This window comes from Sceloporus occidentalis, unplaced genomic scaffold (assembly GCF_023333645.1).
Source record: "Sceloporus occidentalis isolate IW3139 unplaced genomic scaffold, rSceOcc1.0.p SCAF_1, whole genome shotgun sequence".
Classification (NCBI taxonomy): domain Eukaryota; kingdom Metazoa; phylum Chordata; class Lepidosauria; order Squamata; family Phrynosomatidae; genus Sceloporus; species Sceloporus occidentalis.
In genome coordinates this window covers 177,117,867-177,142,396 of record NW_028316981.1, presented here as the reverse complement: position 1 = coordinate 177,142,396, position 24,530 = coordinate 177,117,867, and the positions used below count along the sequence as shown (strand labels likewise).

Genomic DNA, 24,530 nt, shown 5'->3' with positions numbered 1-24,530 from the left:
CTGGAGAATTAATGCAGCTGACATCACTTTAACTGCCATGGCTCAGTGCAGTGGATTCCTGGGATTTGTAGTTTGTTGTGGCACTAGAGCACTCTGACAGAGAAAGCTAAATATCTCACAAACCTACAAATCCCAAAATGCCATAACATTAAGTCATGGCAGTTAAAGAGGAATCACACTGCATTAATTCTGCAGATGCACCTGGTCTCTTGTCAGCTTCATCTTTAATTTACTGGCCTGAATCCAGATTCAGATTACACACAGAAGTGGAAGTGAGTGTCTTCAATGTATTGGCAACACTTCATTTCAGATCCCTTCGTGGCCTCACCTAATAGCTTACTGTTAAAGAACATTGGAGTGGTGGTGGTAGTGGTTTATTGTGTAATCCCACAATACAAATGCCATGGGACCCTGTTGGAAAAACTCCCCTTGCTATATTTTGAAGCTTAAACTGCACCAAGTGAAATGTCTTCAAAGGCAGCTCCAGGAAGTGTGGGCACTGGGGTGGATGGTAGGAGAATAAAAGAGGAGGAGAGGGCAATAACAAAGGCAGAAAAGAAGCCAGTACGGATGACTGAGAAGCCTTTTCTTTGTTCTTTCTCTTACCTCCCTATCTTTCCAAACAGTTTGCCCAGATGGTTCGCCTCCATCGCCAACTTGGACCGGAAGAATTCCCACTCATTGAGCAGACCTTCTATCCCAATCACAAGGAGATGGTATGTTGGACTGGAGCAGGGTGGGCTGGGGGATACCATCTTTACTCATTTGTCTTGCACTGTTTTTAACTTTCTGTACTTTTTAAACACTGTCAAAAGGGCTTGTTGATATTTTCAAATGGGGCCATTCACAGGCTACAACAGTTATGTTAGTGCGTGTCATCTGTCTCGCACTCCAGATTAAATCATGTGTAGTGTCAGATCCTGCAGCTTTCAGATTCAAAATAGGTCACTTCTCCCTCTCTTAGCTGGCATTTCCACAGGCATGGTTTCTCATCCAAGGCTGTGGCATGATGAGGCAATTGCTATGAGTGGTCAAATATCCGAATAATCTGGATGGATTGGGGTTTTCCAGCCCGTGGTTTGTGTTTGCCACGACTGGGAGTGGAATGTAGGATGTGGGCTGCGGCTGAGTCTGGGGTCTGTAGCCTGAATAGCAGCTGGCAGAAAATACTACTCTGATGACTAGGAAGGCCCACAACACCAAGTGCTTGCTACTTAACACTCAACTGGCCAGTTCATGGACTCCACTGCAGCATTTTTGATGCCCAAGGTGGAACTGCATATGACACCTTTAAAGCAAAGTGCACAATACTCAGGTATGATTCCAGACAAGGTTGTGTTTGTACCATCATTCTGCTCCTTGTGTGGAAATTTATGGTGGTCTTGACAGTGTTGACAGCAAAACTCTAACATGGCATAGGAAATGGAGTAATTATATAACACCTTTTGATTGGTAATGCTAGGAACTATCTGTGTGGATGTGTATCAGGTTATTTTGGGACTTGAAATAAAAATGCACAAGTTTCTTCCCCTTGTAGTAAAAATACAGTAATATAAATTTTAAAAAACAGCTACATTAGGCTGCCACTTCGCAAGGCCTAATGGTTGGGCCTGTCCATCAGCCTATATTTTGCAGAGGTCAGTGACTTATGCTCTTTCCCTTCAGAGTCTTGGAAGGGGTCTCCATACTCATTGTTCTCTTACTGGAGATTATTGCATTGCCTTTTTCTGATCTGGACATAGGCTGAGACCAGGCTGGGACCATGCCTTATTGCACAGCTCTGTGCTCAGATTGTTACCATCCTGTCTCTGATCAGAACACCTCCCATTATGGAAAAGAAGCATTTTTAGCTAAGGGTGGGATGAAAACAATCTGGTCATGGAGCTGTGTGATAAGACAAGTTCCCAGCCCAATCTCAGCTCATGCTCAGAACAGGAAAAGGCAGCTAATGCAATAATCTTCACTCTTACTCTTTTCTGGATAGAATTCAGAGGCATAGCCATGTTAGTCTGAAATACCAGTATGCAAAAGGATCTCGTAGTACCTTTGAGACACAGAGGCTGTGAAGACCAGCAGGAAAAGCCAGCTTGGGGGTGAAGTTGGGGCATGGCATCCATATGACACACGCCCCAGCTCCGCCCCCAGGCTGGCATGACACCACGCACTGCACAAGGCACATGGCATCATGGCACTCTTCTGGTGCTGCGTCCACATGACACAGCGCCAAAGGAGTACCTTAAAGCCGTGGCACTACAGCTATTGCACCCTTTCCAGGGTGCAAAAAGGAGCCACTTTTTGTGGCTCCTTTTTGTGCCATGGAAAGGCCAGATTGGGGCCGTGGTGTGTGGTTGCTGCGGCCCTGATCTGGCACAGGTGGAGGCAGCTGCAGGCCACCTCTTAGGGACAGTCTGCACAGCTTCAGAGTGAGTGAAAAAGTTGTAGCATGAGATTCCTGTGAAAGCTTATGCTACAACTTCTTTCACACAGTCTCAAAAGTTCTTTGCTTTTGATGTATGGAATCACTGACTGTGACTATTTTCTCATGCTTTAAATGAAGCTTAGGGAAAGAACTTGTCCAGGCCAAACTATTCAAGAATGGGTCCCTATATTGGCAATTCACTTTTTAAAAGATAAGTGCATTATGAATGTATTTTAATAATAGTAAAAACAATCCAGAAATCTTAGACACATTACTTTGACTGATGGAGCTGCCAGGATTCATGCACTGGGGGTGAACAAAGAAACCTGGATTTATTTTTAAACTACAGATTGAGTGTCCCTTATCTGAAATGTTTAGATTAGAAGTGTTTTGGATTTTGAAATTTTGGGGGGATTCTGGAATATTTGTATATACATAATGAGCTATCTTGGAGATAGGATTCAAGTATAAACTTGAAATACATTATATACATAGCCTGAAGGTAATTTTATACACAATATTTTAAATAATTTTTTGCATGAAATAAAGTCTGTGTATATCAAACCATCAGAAAGCAAAGGTGTTACTATCTCAGCTACTCATATGGACAATTTTTGGATTCTGGAGTATTTTGGACCAGAATTCTGGATAAGGGAGACTCAACTTGTAGTAGTCTTTTAACATTTTAGATCTGAACTGCTATCCTGTAATCTGGACCTATTTTGTGTGTTTCAGTATTTAGAGTACTAGGTTCTGCTTTGGCTCAAGTTTCATTGCCCTTGTTATTTCTGTTGTTAAAGGACTCTAAAAAACCTTTTGCTTAGCATCCCCTGGAACTTAATTTGCTCTAGCCATCTAGCTGCCAGTGAAGCATGCTTGTGTGTGCATGTTTACAATTTCATGCCTCTTTCCCTTTCATTCTTCATTTCCTTCCGTGCCCTTGTCCCCTCTTCCCAGCCACCACCTATCCCTTTGTAAGATGCCTGCAGGCAGTTTTAAACTCTTCACACAACAGTGAGTATAATTATTAGAGACAGTTAAAAATTTAAACAGTTTCCTTGTTCTCTCCCTACTAGGTTCAGCCTGAAGACTCCAGAGAATGGTCTCTCTGCTCCAGGCTATGTAGAGTTTCTTTTGACACTGGTCTCTATTCCCTAGTGTATAATCTGGAATGGAAGAAGAATGGAGCAAATGCCATAGGCTGCTGCATAATCTGGAATGGAAGAAGAATGGAGCAAATGCCTTAGGAAGCTGCCATACTGCAGAATTAATGCAGTTTGACATTGCTTTGACTGTAATGGCACCATCCTATGAAATCCTGGGATTTTTAGTTTGTTGTGGCACCAGAGCTCTTTGACAGAGAAAGCTCACAAAACAACAAATCCCAGAATTTCATAGCACTGAGCCGTTGCACTTAAAGCAGTGTCAAACTGCATTAATTCTGCAGTGTAGATGCATCCATAGTTGCCTTCTCTCATGCAGAGTTACTTTTGAACAGTTTGGAAGCCAGATGTAGTTGACAGTTAAAGTCTAATAGTTACTGGGGACAAGGAACCATCTCACATTTTGTGGGACTGAGAATCACAATAAGGGTGGCACATGAAATTCAGCTTTAAAGTGCAAATCTTTAGGATAAGAAAGAGTCCCATGGCATCTTTATAGCCAATAGATTTATTATAGAATGAACTATTGTGTGCAGTTAGTCTTAATCTATCAGTCTTCAAAGGACCAAAGGACATTTTGTTGTTTCATCTGCAACAGGGTGGCATTTATACTTCATATTCCACCTTCCCTAAGTGGTACAAGTGGCAAGAATACATGGATATTTTGTTCCAAATGCTGTCCATGTGTGTGTTTGTGAGAAGGAGAGATCTGCAGTTACTCAGCAGTAAACAGAAAGGTACTCTGCATGTGTTCAGAGACATGCTGATGTTAATTATTGTTTTGCATGCTCCACAGCTGGCCTCTGTCACTGAACACAATCCCTATTTCTGGGGATGGCCCAGATTAAGAAATGCAGGCAGCTTTTGAGTAATGATGTAGGTGCTTCTGAAATAGAGCACTGGAGATAGGACAGTCAACACACTGGGAAGAATGGCAAGGACTGAGGGTAATGTGAAGGATTTGGAGGCCATTTCTGAATGAAAAATAACTCTTTCCCAGGCTAGTGGAAGCTATCTTGTGCCTCCTCCTTGCTGTAAGGTGTTTGCAGAAAACTCTCCACAGATATCTTGTTTTTTCTCCAGAGAAACGTTCTAGCAGCTAACTCTTAACAGAAGCTCAGAATTTCCAGATTCTTCAGTCAAATGGCTGCATTAGTTTTTAGAGGACTTAGTTGTTGTATCCTTGGAGGAGTGTGCATGCAGTTTCCACAATGAAGAACAAGTGAGAGGGTTTGGAACTGGCATTTATTTAAAAAGAGACAACACAAGGAAAAGAGTGGGTGAGGGAGGGTTATTCACGGAGTGGAGCTCCAGCTCTATTAGAGTCCATGAAGATGTTACTGCATCAGGCGAGCCTTGCGAAAGGTTCCTGGGACTTGGGTGTTGAGGGATTGCCAGGTACAGAGGCCAGGTTTTCTAGGCCAGGGCAGGCAGGCCAAACGTTTGGCTTGGAATTGATCCCATACCCGAGACATGATCCCATCCGTCCACAGGCACTGATTGTCAGAGGTGACGGAACATGGCATGGAAGTGCAGGGCACAATCTGTTGAAGAAAGAAGAATGGAGGCATATGAAGAAAGAAGAAGAGAATAGCCCTTTCTCCTTTCATGCAGTGCATCCTACAACATTCCCTTCCTGTATCTGCTGTTGTCTAAATTCATCTAATCTGGAGATAAACAAACCAATGGCTAGAGGTTTCTTCTGGTCCTTCAGGAATATCCTAGTTTTGCATCCACAGTTTGCCAGTCCCAATGATGTCAATCCTTTTTTCTCACAGTCTAAGATAAGGCGTGATGGATCTTTATTATAAACTGCTTCTGCAACTTAAAAGCACTGCAACATGAATAGCAACAAAGATTTTGTCACTAGAGTATCATGATCCTGTGCATCAGGCAAGGCAAGACCAAATGGGAGTGATAGTTCTTCAACCATTTAAAATGTGGCTCCTTTATAGCTAATGCTTCTGCTCTTTTACTGGGCTGTCTGACAATATATTAATTTCCACCATGCACCCGTACTTTTAGTTACTAGTTCATCTATACCACAGAGGAGAATATGCAATGGTTGGTTCCATATATGGCTAGCTGTACCAATTCTATTTCTCTCAATTTGTTTTCATTGTAGATTCAAATGTAGCCTTGCAAGCCCACAGAAGTTCATTGCCTGCAATTTTGTTTTAAGAGGCTAGAGGGTTGCCTTTCTAGGTTGATACCAAAGGAAGGGGTTCTATTTCTCATTTACTGGTTATGGAGTTCTCTAACTAATGTTGCTGATGAAAAGGGTTCCTGTTGTTTGGAATGATATTTTCCTTCAGTCCCCAAATTTCTAGCTTTGCAGAGATAGAGATAGATAGATAGAGAGACCTTGGAAATAACTCACATCTAGAACTGTCTCGTATTTGTTGTGCCCCCCTTTCCTAGATAACCATTTACCTCTTTTCTTTGGATGCCTAAAAACTTTATTTCCAAATTTCAACTGAAAGTTTCTGTAATGCTAGAAATTTGGGGAACTGAAGGAAAATTTCATTTGTGGGGGTGGAATCTTTATTTGAGGGGCCAATGCCTTCATTTTTGCCTCCCCTCCATAAATACATCCTTCTACTGACAGAGATGTCTCTTAGAATTGAAAGATATAGCTGTGTTAGTCTATAGAATCAGTATATAGAGAGATATTGTAGCACATTTGACACTAACTGAAAGAAAGAAATTGGCAGCATGAGCTTTTGTAGACTTAAGTCTATTTCCTCAGATGCATTTGGACAATATATGAATCAACAAAGAGATGTCTTGTCCATCTTCCTACTGACTCACCTGAGAAGAAGTTTGTAGTTACCAAACAAGTTGTTAAATGTAAGGCTGAGCTACCGTGTTAGTCTCATGACAAGACCATTGATGAAGAGTTGACATCTATTACTGTCTTGTTTCCACATGACAGTACTTTTTAAACTTCACAGAATTCTGCAGGGAATGAATGAGGCTCACTGTGGGCCCAACATCTTTGCAAATCTCTTTGCATGTGACTGATCTTTTAAATCTAAGTGATGTTGCTGCAGCCCTGAGACATATTGTTCCCCCATTCTGTTGGCCAGACACTTACTGTGCAGTTGCAGCCCTTGCTGTAGTCTGAACTCAAGCCTCGCTTCTGGGCAAGAGTTAGCTGCGCCCATGGCTGGATGAAAGAGCATGCTGAGATCATAACACGGTCACCTTCCAGCATCCCTGTTGGAGGTGAAAAAGAAAGTGCGAGGTAAACAGCTGTGAGAATGAAGGAGGAAGAGAATATATATCACAGCTGCAGCCTGGTTTGAAAAGGTATCAGTAATATCACACATTTTAATGATCATAAACTGGGCTGAATATAATCTGCCCTTGGGGATGGAATTATACTTTTGTGCCTGGGCAATTCAAATCCCATGACAGAAACAGATCTGAATTCTTTGACCTGGATAATCATGCTAAATGAGCCATTTTGCCTCAGTTTAATTTTTTGGTATAATTTATTCTGCCTTTGCTAGTCATAGCTGATCATAGGAAGCTGTACTAAACCCTCTCCGCTGGACATCTTATTCCATTTTTTTCTCTGGCTTCTAAGATTTTAGCATCTTCCAAACTGATCTTCACAACCATGAGGGTCACATCTAGAGTGCTGGGTCTAGTTCTGCATTTTAAGATAGGTTTTGACAAACTAGCAACTCAGGAGGAGAGTGACTGAGAAGGGTCTGAGGAATGGCTTTAAAGAGCTCAGTCTGTTAAGCCTGGAGAAGATTAAAGGGAGGTGAGGCATCTTCTGCCTGCCTTACAGCAGGATCAGTGTGGATGTAGCACAAACGGTACAGAAAAAGCGCAACTGTGATGCTGCATTTGTGTGCTGTTTGATACTAGCTGATACTTGTGGGGTTGTTTTCTTATTTCCTGTTGTCTCACTTAATAGTAATAGGCAGGCCTGTTTTAAGCCATTTTGGTACCTAAGCCAAAAAATCCAAAGACTGCTTCCCTCCACCCTGCTTAAGAAGATAATGCATTTCCATGGCTGACTCTTTCCAGCCTCTTAATGGAACCTCAAAGCTGTTTCCCAAGGCAAGAGAAAGGTTCCTTATTCCAACAGGATTGGTGCAGAACTACCACTGAAGGAAACAGCCATTCTGAGAGTACTTTTCCTTGCATGTTTAGCTTGATCGCAGGGTATCTGAACATACACATAGTGCATTTCTTTCACCGTCAAGTACTACGGCTAGTCCCCCCAAAATATACTCCTCAGTGACATGCCCCGTGACTTGGCAAATGCATATCTACACTTGTATAGGTTATGAGCAGAGGGGTGGTTGCTTTTTTTAGGATTCAAAGGTAAGGAATAAAAATATGTCTTGAGTTTAAACTGTCCCTGATTTTCCCAAGCAGTGAGTGGAATTCCTACCTGCAATGACATATTCTTCTCCTTTTAAACCCTTGTGTTCATATCCACAGATACTTTCCATGGCTGGGGTGTGGAGAAAATGAACGTCTTGCATCTCCTCAGGAGCCTTGTACACCTGTGGAGAGGTGGGGGAGAAGAAGAGTTATTAAGTGACCAAAGGGCCCCTATACAGACAGGTATAGGTTGCAGAAAGGTATGGGTTGCAGACAAATTTCCAGCTTTTCTTGTCTTTGGCTGGATTTGCACTGCAGAAATGATGCAGTTTGATACACTTTAACTGCCATGGCTCCATGATATGGAATCCTGGGATTTCTAGTTTGTTGTGGCACTGGAATTCTCAGAGAAGGCTAAACATGTCACAAAACTACAAACCCCACAATTCCATACCATGGAACCATGGCAGTTAAAGTGGTATCAAACTACATTAATTCTGCAGTGCAGATGCAGCTTTTGAGGAGAATGGGCATCTTGTCACCCTGCTTCAAGAACTACTCAACTACTGCGAAATATTCATTCCTGTGTGAAAAATGAAAAAGGACTGGGGGGGAAAACCCAGTCTTTTTTCTCTGTCAGCAACAGCAAGAAAGAGGGGGAAATGGGGTGCAAAAATAGGAATCTCATTTAAAAAATTGTGTAGAAAACAATATAGTGTTTTGCGCAAAACCAATATAAGCTCTTAACATAAATAAATAGTCTTTATGTCAGAGTAAAGGTGCAGAGTCTTCAAACTAACTGTACTTGGAAGAACAGAGTTCAATCTCACTTCTAATGTACATTCCTCAAACAAATCATTATATCTCAGCCTTTGTTTTGTTCCAATTATTTAAAATGGAAATACTGATCACACTTGAACTGAAATAAACCAGGAGGGGGATTTTCTCTGGAGAGTGTGGTGGGAATGGGGTAGGAATGAAACAACAGAGCTAGATTCAAATAAGGAAGAATACAGAGTTCTGGAATGTTGGATATAACTAGTGTATCCTGTGTTGAAGTGCTATTCTCTTTAAAAAAGTTTTAGAAGGGATAGCTCTTGCAAGCTTGTTTTCTTTGACCTCATATACCAGTGGTGTGTAAAGTTCAGTTTTCCAGATATTGCAGGCCACAACTTACACAATCTGTTACCACTGCTTTTGGTGCTTGGGGCTGATGAAAATTATAATCTACACCCATTGGAGGGCCAAAGGTTGTCCGCACTTTTGGTAGATGAATTTGTTCTTGTCTGCATTCAAGTCATTTCTAACTTATGGTAACCCTAAGGTGAATTTATTATGGTTTTCTCAGCAAGATTTGTTCAAAGGGTGGGGGGGGTGCCTTTGCCTTCCTCTGAGGCTGAGAGTGTGTGACTTGGCCAAGGTTGCCCAGTGGGTTTCCATGGCTGAGTGGAGATTTGAACCCTGGTCTCCACAGTTGTAGTCCAGTGCTCAAAGCACTACACCACGATTTATGTCTTGGTAGATGTATAGCCACTAAAATACAGCAACACAGAGACATGGACTTTTCTGCCGGGTAATCTCTTCCACTGTCACTTCTGTCAATGGTGCATTAGAGCATGCCACTGATAGCTTTCCCAGTCTGCTCCAGTAGGAGAAGGTGCTTACCTTGGTGGTTTTGATCTCATAGCGAATCCACCAGACAGGTTCTCCTGCTGAGATGTTCACAGACTCCTGGCTGACAGCCACAAATTTGCCCCTGATCACTGGAAAGAAAGAGTGGGAGAGGGTTTGTCTCATTTAGTTTTTTTCTGTTTTTCCAGCTCTTCTGCCTTTGCTGTGCATTGTTATACTACAGAGGGACAGCTAAAGACCCTTGGGATTCTGCTGATGTCAGATACAATTCCTGCACTGTTTGTTCTGTTCTGAAGCTTTAGAGTTGGTATCTATGCCCACTCTCACAAGATTCTATTGTAAAATTGGCATTTGTATACATGAGTTGGTATGCTTTGTGGTTAATTACTTTTCCAGTGGGAAGCCCATTCTGAATTTCTCCCTCTAGTTCCCAAGTGCAGGTTCAATAAGTGGAGATGTGTACATTTGAATTGGCCATCACAGATTATCAGTGGAAGTAGTCCCACACATTCATTTCTCAGCCATTGAGTATACAATAACAAATGGCAAAGAGAACAGCTGATATGCTTGCATGTGTGAACCAGTTCAAAGAGGATTGAGGAGAGCAAATGTATGGAAAAGTGTATTCCAATCCGTATTTGGAGGGTTGCTGTCTAAAAAGATAACTTGCCCAGTCTCTAGACCTGGCATGAGGCAGGAGCATCTTCTGTTCTTGTGATTCTGGTTAACTGGATGCCTTCCAGGTGAAGCTTTTATTTATTGCGTTGTTGTTGTTGTTGTTGTTGTTGTTGTTGTTGTTGTTGTTGTGTGCCTTCAAGTCATTTCCGACTTGTGGTGACCTTAAGGGTTTTCATGGGTTTTCTTGGTAAGATTTGTTCAGAGGAGGTTTGGCATTGCTTTCCCCGAGGCTGAGAGCATTGACTTGCCCAAGGTAACCCAGTGGGTTTTATGGCCGAGCTGCGAATCAAACCCTGATCTCCACAGTAGTCAACACTGAAGCCACTATGCCACACTGGTTACCACCCTGCATCACTTATGAGCATTTACAGAACGTCCAAATTTGGCTTCTGTTTTGTAAGCTTCCTATATTTTCCCACCAATTCTTCCATCTTTTATCTGAATGTAGACAATCTATTAAGGAAGAAAAGTTAGAATAGCTGAATGTTGTATTCTGATTGCTGTCACTAAGAGCCCTCCATCTTGAAATGTCGGTTTTCATGTATGCCTTGAGCTTGACTTAAAAGATGCGTTTTTAGTACTCCTCACTGTGAGGAAAGGCCAAAAGCTATGCATGGGTTCTGGTCAGGGATTATAGAGAATCCAGCTGGGGTTTCCTTTAGTCAGGGCTAGGATCTTTTCATACTCCCTGTCGCACTGTATTCTCACCCCCATTTCTCCCATCACCACCCAGCCTTTGCCTGCTGCTTCCTATCTCAATGTAGTATTGACAGTGCATCTACACTGTAGAAATAATGCACTTCGGCACCAATCCTTTGGCAGAATCCTGTGATTTGTAATTTTGTGAAGCAACAGCGCTCTTTGTCAGAGGCAGTTAAAGACTTTGTAAAATTACAAATCCAGGAGCTATAGCACTTAAAGTGGTGTAAAACTGGATTATTTCTACAGTGTAGATGCACTCTCAGCAAAAGAAGAAACAAAATTCCTAGGAATTTGACATTTTTGAACAAATCATAAAATAAAATAGGGCCAGAAAATTAGCCAATGAAACTGAAAATAAGCAAGCATAGGTAAATTTGACTAATCAAAATGAAACATACAAATTGGGTTATACTACATTGTTATACTATAGAAGGACAGCTAATGACCTTTGATTGTTTGTTTTGCCTCGTTCTTTTTAATTACATTTTCAAGTAACAGATTTTAGGAATTTGTAAGATGCAAAATTATAGCTATATTTAGATCAAGCATTATGACAAAGGGAACATCAATATATTTGTAGCACCATCAGAGGGCAGTGCTGGGTATGTTTGAGAATGCTTTTTTGAGGCATAAAAGTGATTTTAAAGCACTTTTAATGGAATGTTTCTGAACATAAGGATTGAAACACTTCCACAAATGGCCAGAGTGGATAAAACCTCAGCATACCATAATACATGAGAAAATTTCCATTTCAACTGCCAACTGCTTCTTTTTGGTCTGGGTGCCTGACTGACAGAAATTTAGCAAGGAAAGCTTTTTCTAGCATGGAGATAAAAGTTCAACTGCTACATTTCTCTACACTCAGGCAGATGATGAAGACACAAATGTCCTGCCAGGAAAATGTCTACATTGCATTAGCAACCTCTATTTTAGTACCAATGGGCAGGTACCAATTTTAGTACCAATGAGATGATAGATGTTTTTCCAGCTGTAAGCATTGTCACTTAGCAGGTGATTTGGAATAATACATTTACAATGACTTGAAAGAACCCTTCAAAATCCACTCCTGCTTAAGTCTGAATACTGAATTGCCATTGTTTGTACAAAGCCCCTTAAATTGTTGAGCATAAACTCATAGTTGTTGATGAGAGAGGAAGAGTTGGGACATAGAGGCTTGCAGATTTAAGAGCACATAGATGTTCCACCAGCGTCTTTCTTTGTAGGTTGTTGTTGAGTGTGTGTGCCTTCAAGTCACCTGTTGACTTATACTAATGAGGTCCAAACGCTGGCCCTCCAGGTGTTTTGGACTTCAGCTCCCAGAATGCCAGACTATTGGCCAATGTGGCTGGGGCTTCTGGGAGATGCAGTCCAAAACACCTGGAGGGCCAGAGTTTGGACATCACTGACTTATAGGAAGCCCATGAATTTCATAGAGTTTGCTTAGCCAAGGAATATTCAAAGGTGGTTTTTTTCAGTTCCTTCCACTGAAATATAGCCTACAGCACCTGGTCTTTGTGGGTAGATGTAGGGCTGTTTAAATCCTAGAGCAGAGGTACACATCTTCTAAGAGTTGTAGGGTCACTTTGAACCTCCAGGAACTCAAAGCTGTTGTGGAAACTTGGCAGTGGCTGCTAGATTTACCAAGATGTTCAAAAATCTGGAAAACAAGCCTTATGAGGAACGACTTATGGCGCTGGGTATGTTTACCCCAGAGAATATTGAGAGATGACATGATAGCCATCTTTAAATATCTGAAGGGAGAAAATGGAGCCAGCTTATTTTATGTTATTGCAGAGACTAGGATATGAACCAATGAATTCAAATTACTAGAAGACAGATCCCATTGGGAAGAGCTTTCTTTTTTTACTACAGGAGCTGTCTGTCTGTGGAATAGACTGCCTCAGAGGGTGCTGGACTCTCCATTGTTGGAGGTCTTTAAATAGAGATTGAATGGGCATCTTTTAGGGATGCTGCTCTAGGGATACACAACAGGGAGTTGGACAAGATGGCTGTTGTAGTCCCTTTTAAGACTCTACGATTTGTTCGTTCCTGCAGTGGCACCAAAATTTGCTTTCATATGCAGCAGATCTGCCATCTGGTGCAAGAGGATGCCAGTGTGGCCTCCCACACTAGGAGCCTTGCAAGTCCACAGGGCAGAGTGCCTTTTTCTATTCTGAAATGCCAGGAAAGGGAAAAGTTTAAAAATGGATGAAGGAGCTACATGCAGTCTTAAGATTGTGTGTTACCTGCCCCAGTCCTACATTTAGAGAGTTGGAAAGGACCTTAAAAATTATTGACTCTAAACCACTGTTGCTGCAGGTAAAGCACCCCTGACTCATGGCCACCTGGCCTATGTTTGAAAACTTCCAAAGAAGGAGAATTTTTCATCTTCCAAGGTAGCACCTTCCACTCTCTAAAAGCTTATACCTTCAGGAAGTTCTTCTGAATGTTTAATCAAAATCCTCTTTACTTTAAATGGACCCCGCTAGTCCTCATCTTTCCTACTTTTCATTTGCAAGAAATTTGTTAAAGAACCAGTTCTTTCCCCCTTTATACACACAGACACACACGTATAAAGCACTTCTGTAGCTGGCGTGCACCTACATACCACAAGGCAAGGCAATCGGACAAGAGACTGTTTACAGGCTGCAGGGGGAGGAAATGTGCATTTCTGTATTTGAGAATGACAGAAAGAGAATCCAGAGACTATGAGAGCACTGGGTTTCACAGCAGAAGGAGTGTTTCTGCAGAGGGAGAGGAAAAATACTGCAAGGAGAAAATTCATGGATGGCATTGGGTTCCAGAGACTCACCGACATCAGCATAGCAGAAGACAGACTGGGGGTGTCTGGGGGCACAGGAGCAGGCCTCTGTGGGATCTCCCAGTAGAGCAAAGAGGAGGAAGCTGGCAGCCAGGAATCCGCTTACTTTAGCTGAGTCCATTTTCTTTCTTTCTTTCTTTCTTTCTTTCTTTCTTTCTTTCTTTCTTTCGGAGTAGATGAGGAGGAATGTGACTCAGAGATGTGACCTGGAGGGTGGAGAAGGTAGAGTGTTATTTCGGGAGTGGGAGTTGGAGGAAAGGGGTGTGGGAACATCCGTCACAGAGCTCCCAGACTGGGGGAGCAATTGCTGGCTCTATTTTGAGCAGCAGGGAGCGAGTGGGGAAGGGAGGTCTCCACTCCTGGATGAACAAAGCTTCTCTGTGTCCTGGTTCTTTGGGTAGGCAACACAGGGCAAGACTGGATTTTAAAAGGAGAAGAAGAGGGAAGGATGAAGAGAGGAATAAATTGGAGTGTGAGAGGGTGTCTGTCCTGGGCACAGTTAGAACTTGACAGTGACTCTTCATTTATATAGGATGCTCCCACTCAATCTTCCTAGCTTCCATCATCTGGGAAAATGGTCAGAAGTAGACTCTTTAAGAGGAAGCTAGGAAGCCAGAGGCAAAAAGAACAGGAAGGTGATAGGTGAGGCTAAATGATCCAACCAAACCAGAATTTCCAATGTGAGGCATATCTGGCAGTGTGGAAGAGTGGTTTGAAAAAAAGAGTAAGACAGGATGGAGCAGAAAGCAGAGAAGGGATTCTCTGGCATTTCCCGGCATGAAAAGGGTTGCAATCTAAAAGGTTGGGGGAGTTAGGGGGGATTAGATTAGGTTCCCTACAGGGCAGGAGGTAGGTTCTGGCAGGGCTTGTTTTGTTCTGAAAGGATAGAGTTTCAGCATCACATCCGCTTACCTTGATCTCTATGGGTTTCTCTCTCTATCTCTGTAGGGGTCTTCTGCCAGTTCAGTCTGCAGCTCCCAGCCGTTCTGGCTGGTACTTAAATATCACTCTGCTTCCCCCTTGGCTCCCCCTGCTTTTCCTGTCCCAATTGCCAAAGGGGCGTGGAAGACACAGCCTGTGGTTTCAAGTCTGGAGTCAGCCCTGCCAAGGTGGGGTGTGCACGGCCTGAGTAATCCAACTTAAGTGATAGAGGCTGTGACAGATGCTGGTGCGGAGGAAGATGGTGGTGTGGGATGGGGATGGGACCAATGGCACCAGTACCACCCCCCCCCCCCAGCAGAATTTAGGGAAAATTTTGATTAGTCAGTGGAAGAAAAGTGATACTGGTGGTTGCTTTGGAGCTGGCCACACCTGGGAGGTTATTCCGACAGTAAAACTAATCCCAGTAGAATTGAATCTTTGGGGTTATTCAGAAGGTTTTTTTTTTTTAGCACGACAATGTGAATAATCTCACTCAGGCATTCTGGTTTTGTTGTTCACACTATGGAACTGCACCTCTGCGAGTTCACTTGCTCACATGTGTCTTCACTCGAAGAAAGATGGAGTCAATCGTGCAAATGGATTCAAAGCACGTTCAAGGCACGCAGAGTTTTATCCCTGGTCTGTTTGGATCAGTCAATGATGCAAATCTTTTAGAAAAACTCAGAAAAAAACCACGAGACCGATTATCCCAGGTTAAGTGGGTGCTCATGCAGTTTGCTATGGCCTTGGTCTGACTCCAGTGATGGGGCAATGGCATGAGTATAGCCCATTGCTTTTCTCATTTCCCTGGCATTGTCCAGTTCATGGCTTGTGCTGAGCCCAGCAAAGCATCCATGATGTAACAGATAAGACACCGAGCCCTACCTTTGTGACTGATCAGGAAGTGCAACTCAGCACAGTCAAGAAATGCTCTGGGTCATGGATGAGATGGCATACTGTTGCATAGAAACCGAATTTGTGTGTGGTAGTCTATCACGCAATAACGTGAAACCCTGTAATTGCATCCGGATTGCCATTGAATTATACTTCTAATTTCCCTTGGCACAATTCAGTTTGCTGGTTAGGACCCTACAGTTCAGGTCCAGTCTATTGGCTTGACCATATCTTCCCATATGAATCTGTCCAAACTCTTTTAAGATCTTTGGCAAGGAGGGTGCTTCTCTGAATCCAACCAACTTCACAGGGAAAGAGCATTCTGGGTCCTGTTGAAGAAAAAATGACAAGAGTGGGACATTAGGGCAGCAAGTGAAAAAGAAGAGAAGCTTATCTTGTGCATCACACAGTGTTCTTGTCCCACATTATCTGAGCTCTCAGCACTGCCTTGCCCTAATCTGGAAGTGAAGCAGCAACAGTCTGAGAGCTCAGTTGAGCATCACTGGAGTTGCCCACGTGGCGTCCTCAATCCATAGTCCTTTATTTAAAAAAATTAGACAATATAAAAAACAAACCACAAATATACACTACATCCTACATATAAACAAACAAATACAGTCAAACCATAACACATTTAGATCATTCCTTAAGCACTGTATTATTAATAATCTCTCTTCTCTGTTTTAACTCTTTCACTTCATCTCCTTCCTTTCCTTTCTTTTGTCCCTTTTCCTTACCATGTCTTACACCCTTCTCTCCCTCCTTCAACTCTTCTCTTCTATCCCTACCCTTCAGCCTCCAAACTCTCCATCTTTCCTTCCCTTCCCTTACATCCACCTTCATTCATTCTAACCTTTCCTTCTCAATCCTATTTTGCATTCTACAAACCATCTTCTACAGCCTCAATCCATACTCTTAATTAATTTCCTCTCACACAGCCTATGACAAAGGCCTCTTTATTATATCTGTCTCCTTGCAACATGAGCAGCAGCAAGAGTGTTATCAGATTTGCATCTCAGGTGCCCAGCCTTGTGCATCGGCTAAGATATGGAAAAGGAAAGTGAGCAGCTGAAGGAGACAGTAAAAGGAAGGAGTGTGCTGTGCCTATTTCTTCTGTTTGGAGTGGAAGTGAGAGCTCCTTGCCTGTTTATGAGGTCATGAAGGGGTAAGAAATAAGGCCCATATCTCTGTGACCCTCTGCCTTTTTACTGTGCCTTCTGACAAGACATGAATTTCTGTCTTACAACAAAGTTTTAGCTGCCTTTTCTGCTGCTATCACCATGTGGACACAGAATTCAAGTTGATAATGATGACGATGATGATTTCTATCCCATCTTTCCCCCAGATTGGGACTCAAAGTCTTCCTCTTAGTCTGAGAGACTAAGCTCCAGGACAGACTGCCCCCAAAGGGCAGGCTGGTGATGGCCTGTTTCCCTCTGGAGGGAGGCTGCAGCAGCCAAACTGCCTGGCGTCCCCCTACCCCAAAAAGAACCTGGAAAAACCATCAAGATGGCGGTGCCTATATGGATGGGATGCCGCCATTAGGCCACCATTGTGCCATGCCATGCTAGGGTTAGGGACCGTGTGGTTGGTGCGTGGTCCCTAATCCTAGTATCAGCAGCAGCATGGCGCTTCGGGACCATCTGTCCCGGGCCTAACTTACCCAAGGTCATGCAGTGGGTTTTCATGGTTGACCGGGGATTCGGAATGTGGTCTCCCAGAGTGGGAGTCCAATGCTCAAACCACTATGCCATACTGGCTGTCTGTGGCTACCAGAGAAGTTATTAACTGCAAGGCAGAGTTACTAATTGAGTCCTAGGGTAAAACCATAAATAAAGAAATCCTCTCTTGAGACATTTTCATAAGATATAAAGCTTTGAATCCACACCACCCTCTTCAGTGACCTGAGGATGTTTCTTGGCATTGGTACTGAGTTCTTCTTACCCATTTTCCAACCTTTGCACGCGTGACCTCTTGACTTTTTCCCTATTTCTCAGCCCCTGTGACACATCACCTCCTAGTGGCCGGACACTTTGCCATTGTAGCCTTTGCACTCAGCCCTCATTCTGAGTATACTTATTTATAGTGATGTAATAACATGTCTGACTGGTTTAGATTAAAATTAGGTGGCTGAGTTCATAGGCTAATGAAGGAGCACATGCTGATTGTGTTCCTTTACTTTCCAAAAATGCTCTTGGGATAAAAAAAACAAACACGTGTGAGAGAAACAAGAGTAGATGTGGAAGACAAGTACATGAAGGCTTGTTCACCATCTTAAACTAACCCAGTTTCAGTCTGATTTTGAAGATAATAATAATAATAATAATAATAATAATAATAATAATATATATATTTATATTCCGTCTTTTCCCTAGTTGTTACTTTGAGTTGGCCTTGACTCACGGCAACCCTGTAGATGACACATCCTCGAAGCCCCCCTGTCCTCAAACTTTCTGCTCAGGCCTTGCAGGCTGAGGCCCTCATATTCCCTGAGCAAGTCTATCCACCTAGCTTGTGATCTTCCTCTCTTTTTACTATCTTCCACCATCTTAGCATCATTGCACTCTCTAGTGATTAATTTTTCCTCATGATGTGACTAAAGTAGGACAGCCTCAATTTTGTCATTATGGCTTCCAGAAAGAGCTCAGGCTTGATCTGTTCAACCCAGTTGTTTTTCTTCTTGGCCATCCATGGGATTCTCAGTACTCTTCTTCAGTACCACATCTCAATTGAGTTGATTTTCTTAGCATCAGCTTTCTTTACTATCCAGCTCTTGTATACATACAAAGTGATGAGGAGTACAATGACTTGGATGATCCTCACTTTAGTGTTCAGGGTTATGTCTTTACATTTTATGATCTTATCCAGTTCTTTCAAGCAGCTGTTCCCAATTCTAGTCTTCTTCTGATTTCTTGACTGCAGTCACTGTTCTGATCAATATTTGATTTAATAAAGTATGGGAATTCTTTATTTCAATTTTCTCATTGTCTGGGATGTATCTCTTCTGTGGTCATTTCTTTTATTTTTTATTTTTTGTTTTTATGTTCAGCATTAATCCAACCTTGGCACTTCCCTTCCTTGACCTCTTGACCTTCTTCAGTCATTGTAATGTTGTGCACCTTTACAATGAGAAGGCAGGCTGAGTATGTTCTTGGGGATGGAATCAAATTTCTCAGCTCTGTTAATGTAGCTTCCATGATTGCCACTGAATGCTGTTATATGAAGACTAATGATAATTAGGGTTTCTCTCCCAAATTCTTCCTTTTTGAAAAATTATGTCAGGCTTTGCTGGTCAGGATTTGGGGTATGGAGCCATACGGTGTACCAAATTTCCACTACTGGGAATTTTACAGTGGGCCCATGGTATCCCCTGGGGTTTGGCCCAGGACCCACTGCGGATACCTAAATCCATGGATGCTCAAGTCCCATTATACATAAAGGCATAGTAAAATGGTACCCTTTCAGGTTTGATTTTTGGGACAAATTTTTTTGGGGAATATTTTCAAGCTGTGGATGATTGAATCTGTGGATATGGAGGGCCGATGGTATTCAACATTCCCTCTGACTTCTAAGATGTCAGCTCTTGTTGATTGTGGACATACAAAGATATTTTTATAATTTGTAAGAGGCAGAAAATACTGCTTCTGCTACTGCTGCTATTACTTCTTCCTCTATTTCCTTGAATTAACTGAAAGTGGAGATTCTCTCTAAATGGTATCTCATGACCAAAATTCTGTTAGTACTGATTAGAATAGACGCAATGAATCAAAGAGATTTATCTGTATGTTGACTCACTATTTGAAATGTGATTGAGTAGGTCCTTTCTAGTGTGGAGTAACCAACAGAATGCCTGTCGATGTGTCTACACTCTACCCTTACACTTGTTGTGGAATCGTAGCGCATGACAAATATATTGATGGAAAGAAGATTATTCCTCTAGCTCCCTAGCATGTTTATTTCCTTATTCTGTTGATTAACAGTTTATTCGGTTATTAAAGATAAACATGCTGATTTCATTTTTTTAATTTACAACAGAAACATGTTGTTTTCATTATATATTATAAGCAGCTTTGATGCCAGCCCAGGCAAGCCACCCAGTAGGTGGTAAAATTGTTCCTAGGTTATGTCACCTCACATGGGGGCTCACATTCTTGAATGTGCCTTCATTTAAAAAAACAACCAAAACAGTTATGGGCACAGAAAAACAGATCTTAAGGAAAAGAGATCTACGTATTCCAATTTTCTAAGTATAATATATAACAATGGAAATCAGAATTTTCTGTTGGTAGAGGCACATGGAGTTCCTTTTTAGAGAAGGCTGGATCCTCACTAATATCAGGAAGAGCATAGCATGGTGAACTGCCATTAGGAAGGTACATTATAGTCTAACCTTAAAAAAGGTTTAAAATAGTCAAACCACCAATTGCAATAGCAACTCTCAAAAGGCATTGGCGGACAGGACAATTTTAAAAATCCCTTGATATTTTGTTTTTAAAATCCACCCCAATAGAAATGTTAGCTCTGACAAAGAGGACTTGTCCTGAAAAGGGGGGACTTTAGTTAACCCTACCTTATACCAAATGGCATTATTGAGACATTGAGCTTAATAATGTCTACGTTGACTGGCATTTTGGACAGCAACCTTTTCAAGCCCTGCCTGGAAATGGAGAGTATTGAACCCACAACTCCATATGCAAACATTATATTCTGCAACTGAGCTGTAGCCCTTTCCCAGACATTGGTAGGCAATTGGGAATTGTCAGCTAGAAACAGGAACCTTGGATTTGGTGTAATATGGAGTAAGCCATGGAATGGTTCTTTCTGATATTTTTTATTTTGGATATAAAAATCAGATTGCAAACCAGAAATGTATTTGTTAAATCATTCAGAAGACAAGCTTGAAAAAAGATTAATCTTCTATATGTTAGCAGTGGTAAGAATGTTATACACCCAGTATTGGAAACAAGAAAAAACTCCACAAATGGAAGAATGGCTTATTAAATGAATGGATATGATGGAAATGGACATACTTTCTAAGAAATTACGTTACACGTTAAATACAGATCTAGCTAATGCTTGGGAAAAAGTGATGGAATATCTGTCAAAAAGATGGGGAAAGATATTATCAACAAAGGATATGCTCCAAGGGTAAATGGAAATGAGGTAAATATGATGAAAGTGCAGCAAGGTATAGTAAGAAAGTAAACAGAAATTATAGTAAGCCTTTGTCGCTTAAAATGTAAGAGGTAGTTGCCTCTACTTTTCAAAATCAAAAGTAAGGAGGTAAAAGAATAAGGAATACTTTACTTTGGAATTAAAAAGCAATGAGAATTAGAGAATACAAAGGAAAAACAATTGTTAAGAAAAATAGGATATACAAGAAAAAATAAAACATAAAGGATAGAAATATTTGGTTATGGAATATCTAAGGAAGTAACAGATGCAATGTACTGTATATACTCATGTATAAGTCTAGAAATTTAGGTCAAAAAATTGACCCCAAAAGCCTGAGTTGACTTATCCATGGGTAGGTGTGAGTACTGTACTTTAACTCTTATTTAAAAGAAGGAACCATCTCCTGATGAAAAGCAAAATTATAATATGTGAAGCACTGACTCCCCTCTACTCTCTCATCCATCCAGTCTGAAGAACAAGCACATAGAGTTATGTCTGCTGGAATTTTATAAGTTCTTTGACATTATTTTGCTTTGCTTCATCCTTTAGATCCTTTGCTATAAGCCTCTAAATTTTACCCTCGACTTATCCACGAGTCATAGCAAAATCCATAATTTTGGCCCCAAATCTTGCCCTTGACTTATACATAAGGTTGACTTATAGTTGACTATATACGGTATGTAGAAATGAGGAATGATAGGATAGAAGAGTGGAAGTCTTGTTTGTGTACTGTCAACCTGGATGCCTTGGTAAGATACTGTAAGCAAGTGTTAGTAGTGTTTTATTGCATTCTGTCTTTTTCTTATATGGATGTAATTTTATATATATTATTTTTAATAATAAAAATATATATAATTTTTGCAATGTTTGAAAAAGAGAGAAAATAAGCATATCTCCCTTTCTCAGTTTTTGCTTCATGTCAAACCTATACTATTCTTTCTCTCTTTCTTCATACAAGTTATTTTTATACCATCTTCTTCATTGCCTTTTTTTTAAAAAGTCTTCTGATGTGGCCACACCTTTTTCATATTGCAAAGCTGCGATGAAACCAGAACTGTAGACCATCCTCAAAATGGGTGTTTGCTTAGGTTGATTTATTTTCCTGTACAAAGACTGCTTCCCTGAGGGAGGTTTGTGTTTTGGCATGCCTGGCACCTAGCTGATGGTTCCTAGACCAGACAGACTTATAGGATTGGTGCAGCCATCATTGTAGGCAAAGGACCAGTGCTGACAGCACTGACGTTTCATGCTATAGTTGCTACTACTAGTTCTTTTGTTAGGCACCTGTTTTCTCACCTAGCTTGGTTCAAATCATTTTGGTACTAGAAACAGAAAACCCAAGTGGTGCCTGCTCCTATCCAGCTGTTCAAAGATAAGAATATTTGTAAAACTGCCAGTCTGTTGCCTTTTAAGCCCTAGTCATACATTATAGATTCTGTATATAGCAATGATGTCATTAGATGACATCTAACTAGAAAAGACAATAATGCTTGGTAAAACAGAAGGCAGTAGCAAAAGAGGAACACCGAATCCCAGGTAAATAGGATTTAAGGAAGCCGTGCCCTGAGTCTGCAAGACCTTAGCAGGGCTGTTGGTTATAGGGTGACATGGAAGTCTCTCATTCGTGGACCCATGATATGTAGAAGTTGACTTGAAGGCAGCTTACAAATACAGTATAGTAACTATGTGTGAAGAATGAATGCGTCACCACACATACATACAATAAATGTATTGCCATTTCTGTTACCCTCAAAAGAACAGTTTTATTCATCTGTACAGATTCTCCATGCAGTTTCACCCTCCAATTTCCCAGCAATGCCAGCATTAGGAAAAGTTGCTTTTTTGGACTGCAACTTCCAGAATGTCCTAAATTAGTATGGCCTCTGGCCACTAACTGTGCTGAATTGCTGATTCAGGGAGCTATGTTCCAAGGAAGAAAGAAAGAAAGAAAAAGAAAATAACCTACCTCTCCAAATCCCTTTTTCTAGGATTTGACTGAGATTAACTGTGTGTGTGAGTGTGATAGCCATGCAAAGTCTTCTAACTCATGCTTATTCTGTATTATTATTTTTTTTCAGATTATGAGGTTTAAAAGAAACACAGCAAAGGCACAGGCCAACATAGAATCATAGAACTGAAAGAGACTACAAGGGCCATCCAGTCCAACCCCATTCTGCCATGCAGGAACTCTCAATCAAAGCACTCTCGACAGATGGCCATCCAGCCTATGTTTAAAATCTCCAAAGAAGGAGAATCTATCACTATCCAAGGCAGCATATTCCACTGTCAATCACTGTCAGACATTCTTTCTAATGTTTAGGTGGAATCTCTTTTCCTGTAATTTGAAGCCTTCAGTTCTTATTCTCTGGAGCTGCAGAAAACAAACTTGCTCCATTCTCAAAAAACATCTATGAAATATTGGAAATCATTCATAGTGTGGATGTACTGTCAGCAAAATTCAGTGGAGGAATTCTCTTAAGGACATACCCCAAAGGTTTTAAAAAACTACAGTGGTGTCTTTTCTTCCAAGGCAACCTGGTGTTCCCTCTGAGAAACTAGCACTGAGGACTACAGGAGTAATTTTTGGTCCTTGTTAATCATAGCTTAGGTTGGGTTACAGATGCTTTGGAAAGCCATTTCCAGTGCTCCCCTTTCCCATGTTGTAGAATAGAAGATGGTAGCCTTCTTAGATAGCAGAGAAAGGGTTTTAATTCTGCACAGATGCTTGCTGTGACATCTGCTTATGTTGTGGCACCGAACGTTCACCATTATTTCAATTGCTCAGGGAAAAGAGGAGACAAACTGCAGTCAAACTTTGGTTAGGGAAATGGAAATCTGTCTGTTTGGCTAGGATTCAAGTAACTCAGGGTTTTTTGTTTTGTTTTGTTATTTAAAAAATTGGCAGCAGTCTTCTAGTCACAAATGATCCGGTATCCCCGAGGGCTCCCATGTGCAAAGGCAGCTTGGGTTAGGAAAGAACACCTGTGTTTTATTCCTACCCTATATGGCATGTGGGCTGTGAAGAGAAGAGAAAGGTCAGAAGGAAAACCGGGATGAGGTAATGGCTGCATGAAAAGGGAAAGCTGAGATTTTCCATTCATCACTGGCAGGAAATTAGGCGCTGATTTTTAGTATGTTTATTTGTCGTATTTCAAGAATGAGTAAAAGTTACTGGGAAAGTGATGGGGGAGGGAGAGCTGGAGAGGATCCAGCATCCTCATCTCCCTCTTGCTTCTTGCATCTTCTGTCTTTCTCCCTCTCTCCAAGGCCTTTCCTCTGTCATTATGATTTACATGCACCTCTCTCTCTCTCTCTCTCTCTCTCTCTCTCTCTCTCTCTCAATCTCTCTCTCTGTCCTGTCTTTAAGATATCTCATGATGTACAATAGGCCCTCTGTATCCAAGGATTCTTTATCCATGAATTAAACCATCCACAGCTTGAAAATATCAAAATATCTATATAAATTCCAAAAAAGCAAACCTTCATTTTGCCATTTTATATAAGGGGCACCATTTTACTATGCCATTGTAGTACATAATGGGACTTGAACACCCATGTATTTTGATATCAATAGGAATCCTGGAACCAAACCCTGGTGATATCAAGGGCCCACTGTAAATGCAAGTATTCCAGACTCTGAAAAATTCTAAAATCCAAAACAAGTATTTTGGATAAGTGATACTCACTCTGTACTTTGTCTTTGTTGTTAATAACAACAGTGAACTAAAAGGTCTTTTCAATACTTTTGGACATATATTATTTTAAATAACACTTAAAA

General features: G+C 41.3%; 2 protein-coding genes across 3 annotated transcripts in view; one reads left to right on the top strand and one right to left on the bottom strand.

Moving 5' to 3' along the window:
• SYN1 (synapsin I) overlaps window positions 1-24,530 on the top strand; it is a 123,534-nt gene that overhangs the window by 54,094 nt on the left and 44,910 nt on the right. For both annotated transcript variants that reach the window (XM_089483269.1, XM_089483261.1), the window contains exon 5: window positions 627-716. In XM_089483269.1, coding sequence (XP_089339395.1) covers window positions 627-716 — 90 coding nt within the window. The remainder of the gene's footprint in view (window positions 1-626; window positions 717-24,530) is intronic.
• Window positions 4,809-14,823, bottom strand: TIMP1 (TIMP metallopeptidase inhibitor 1). The gene is made up of 6 exons (XM_089483249.1): window positions 14,675-14,823; window positions 13,754-13,968; window positions 9,595-9,692; window positions 7,997-8,111; window positions 6,680-6,801; window positions 4,809-5,126 (listed from the first exon to the last, which is right to left on the bottom strand). The coding sequence occupies exons 2-6, from the start codon at window positions 13,881-13,883 to the stop codon at window positions 4,920-4,922; spliced, it is 672 nt and encodes a 223-aa protein (XP_089339375.1). The 5' UTR covers window positions 13,884-13,968; window positions 14,675-14,823; the 3' UTR covers window positions 4,809-4,919.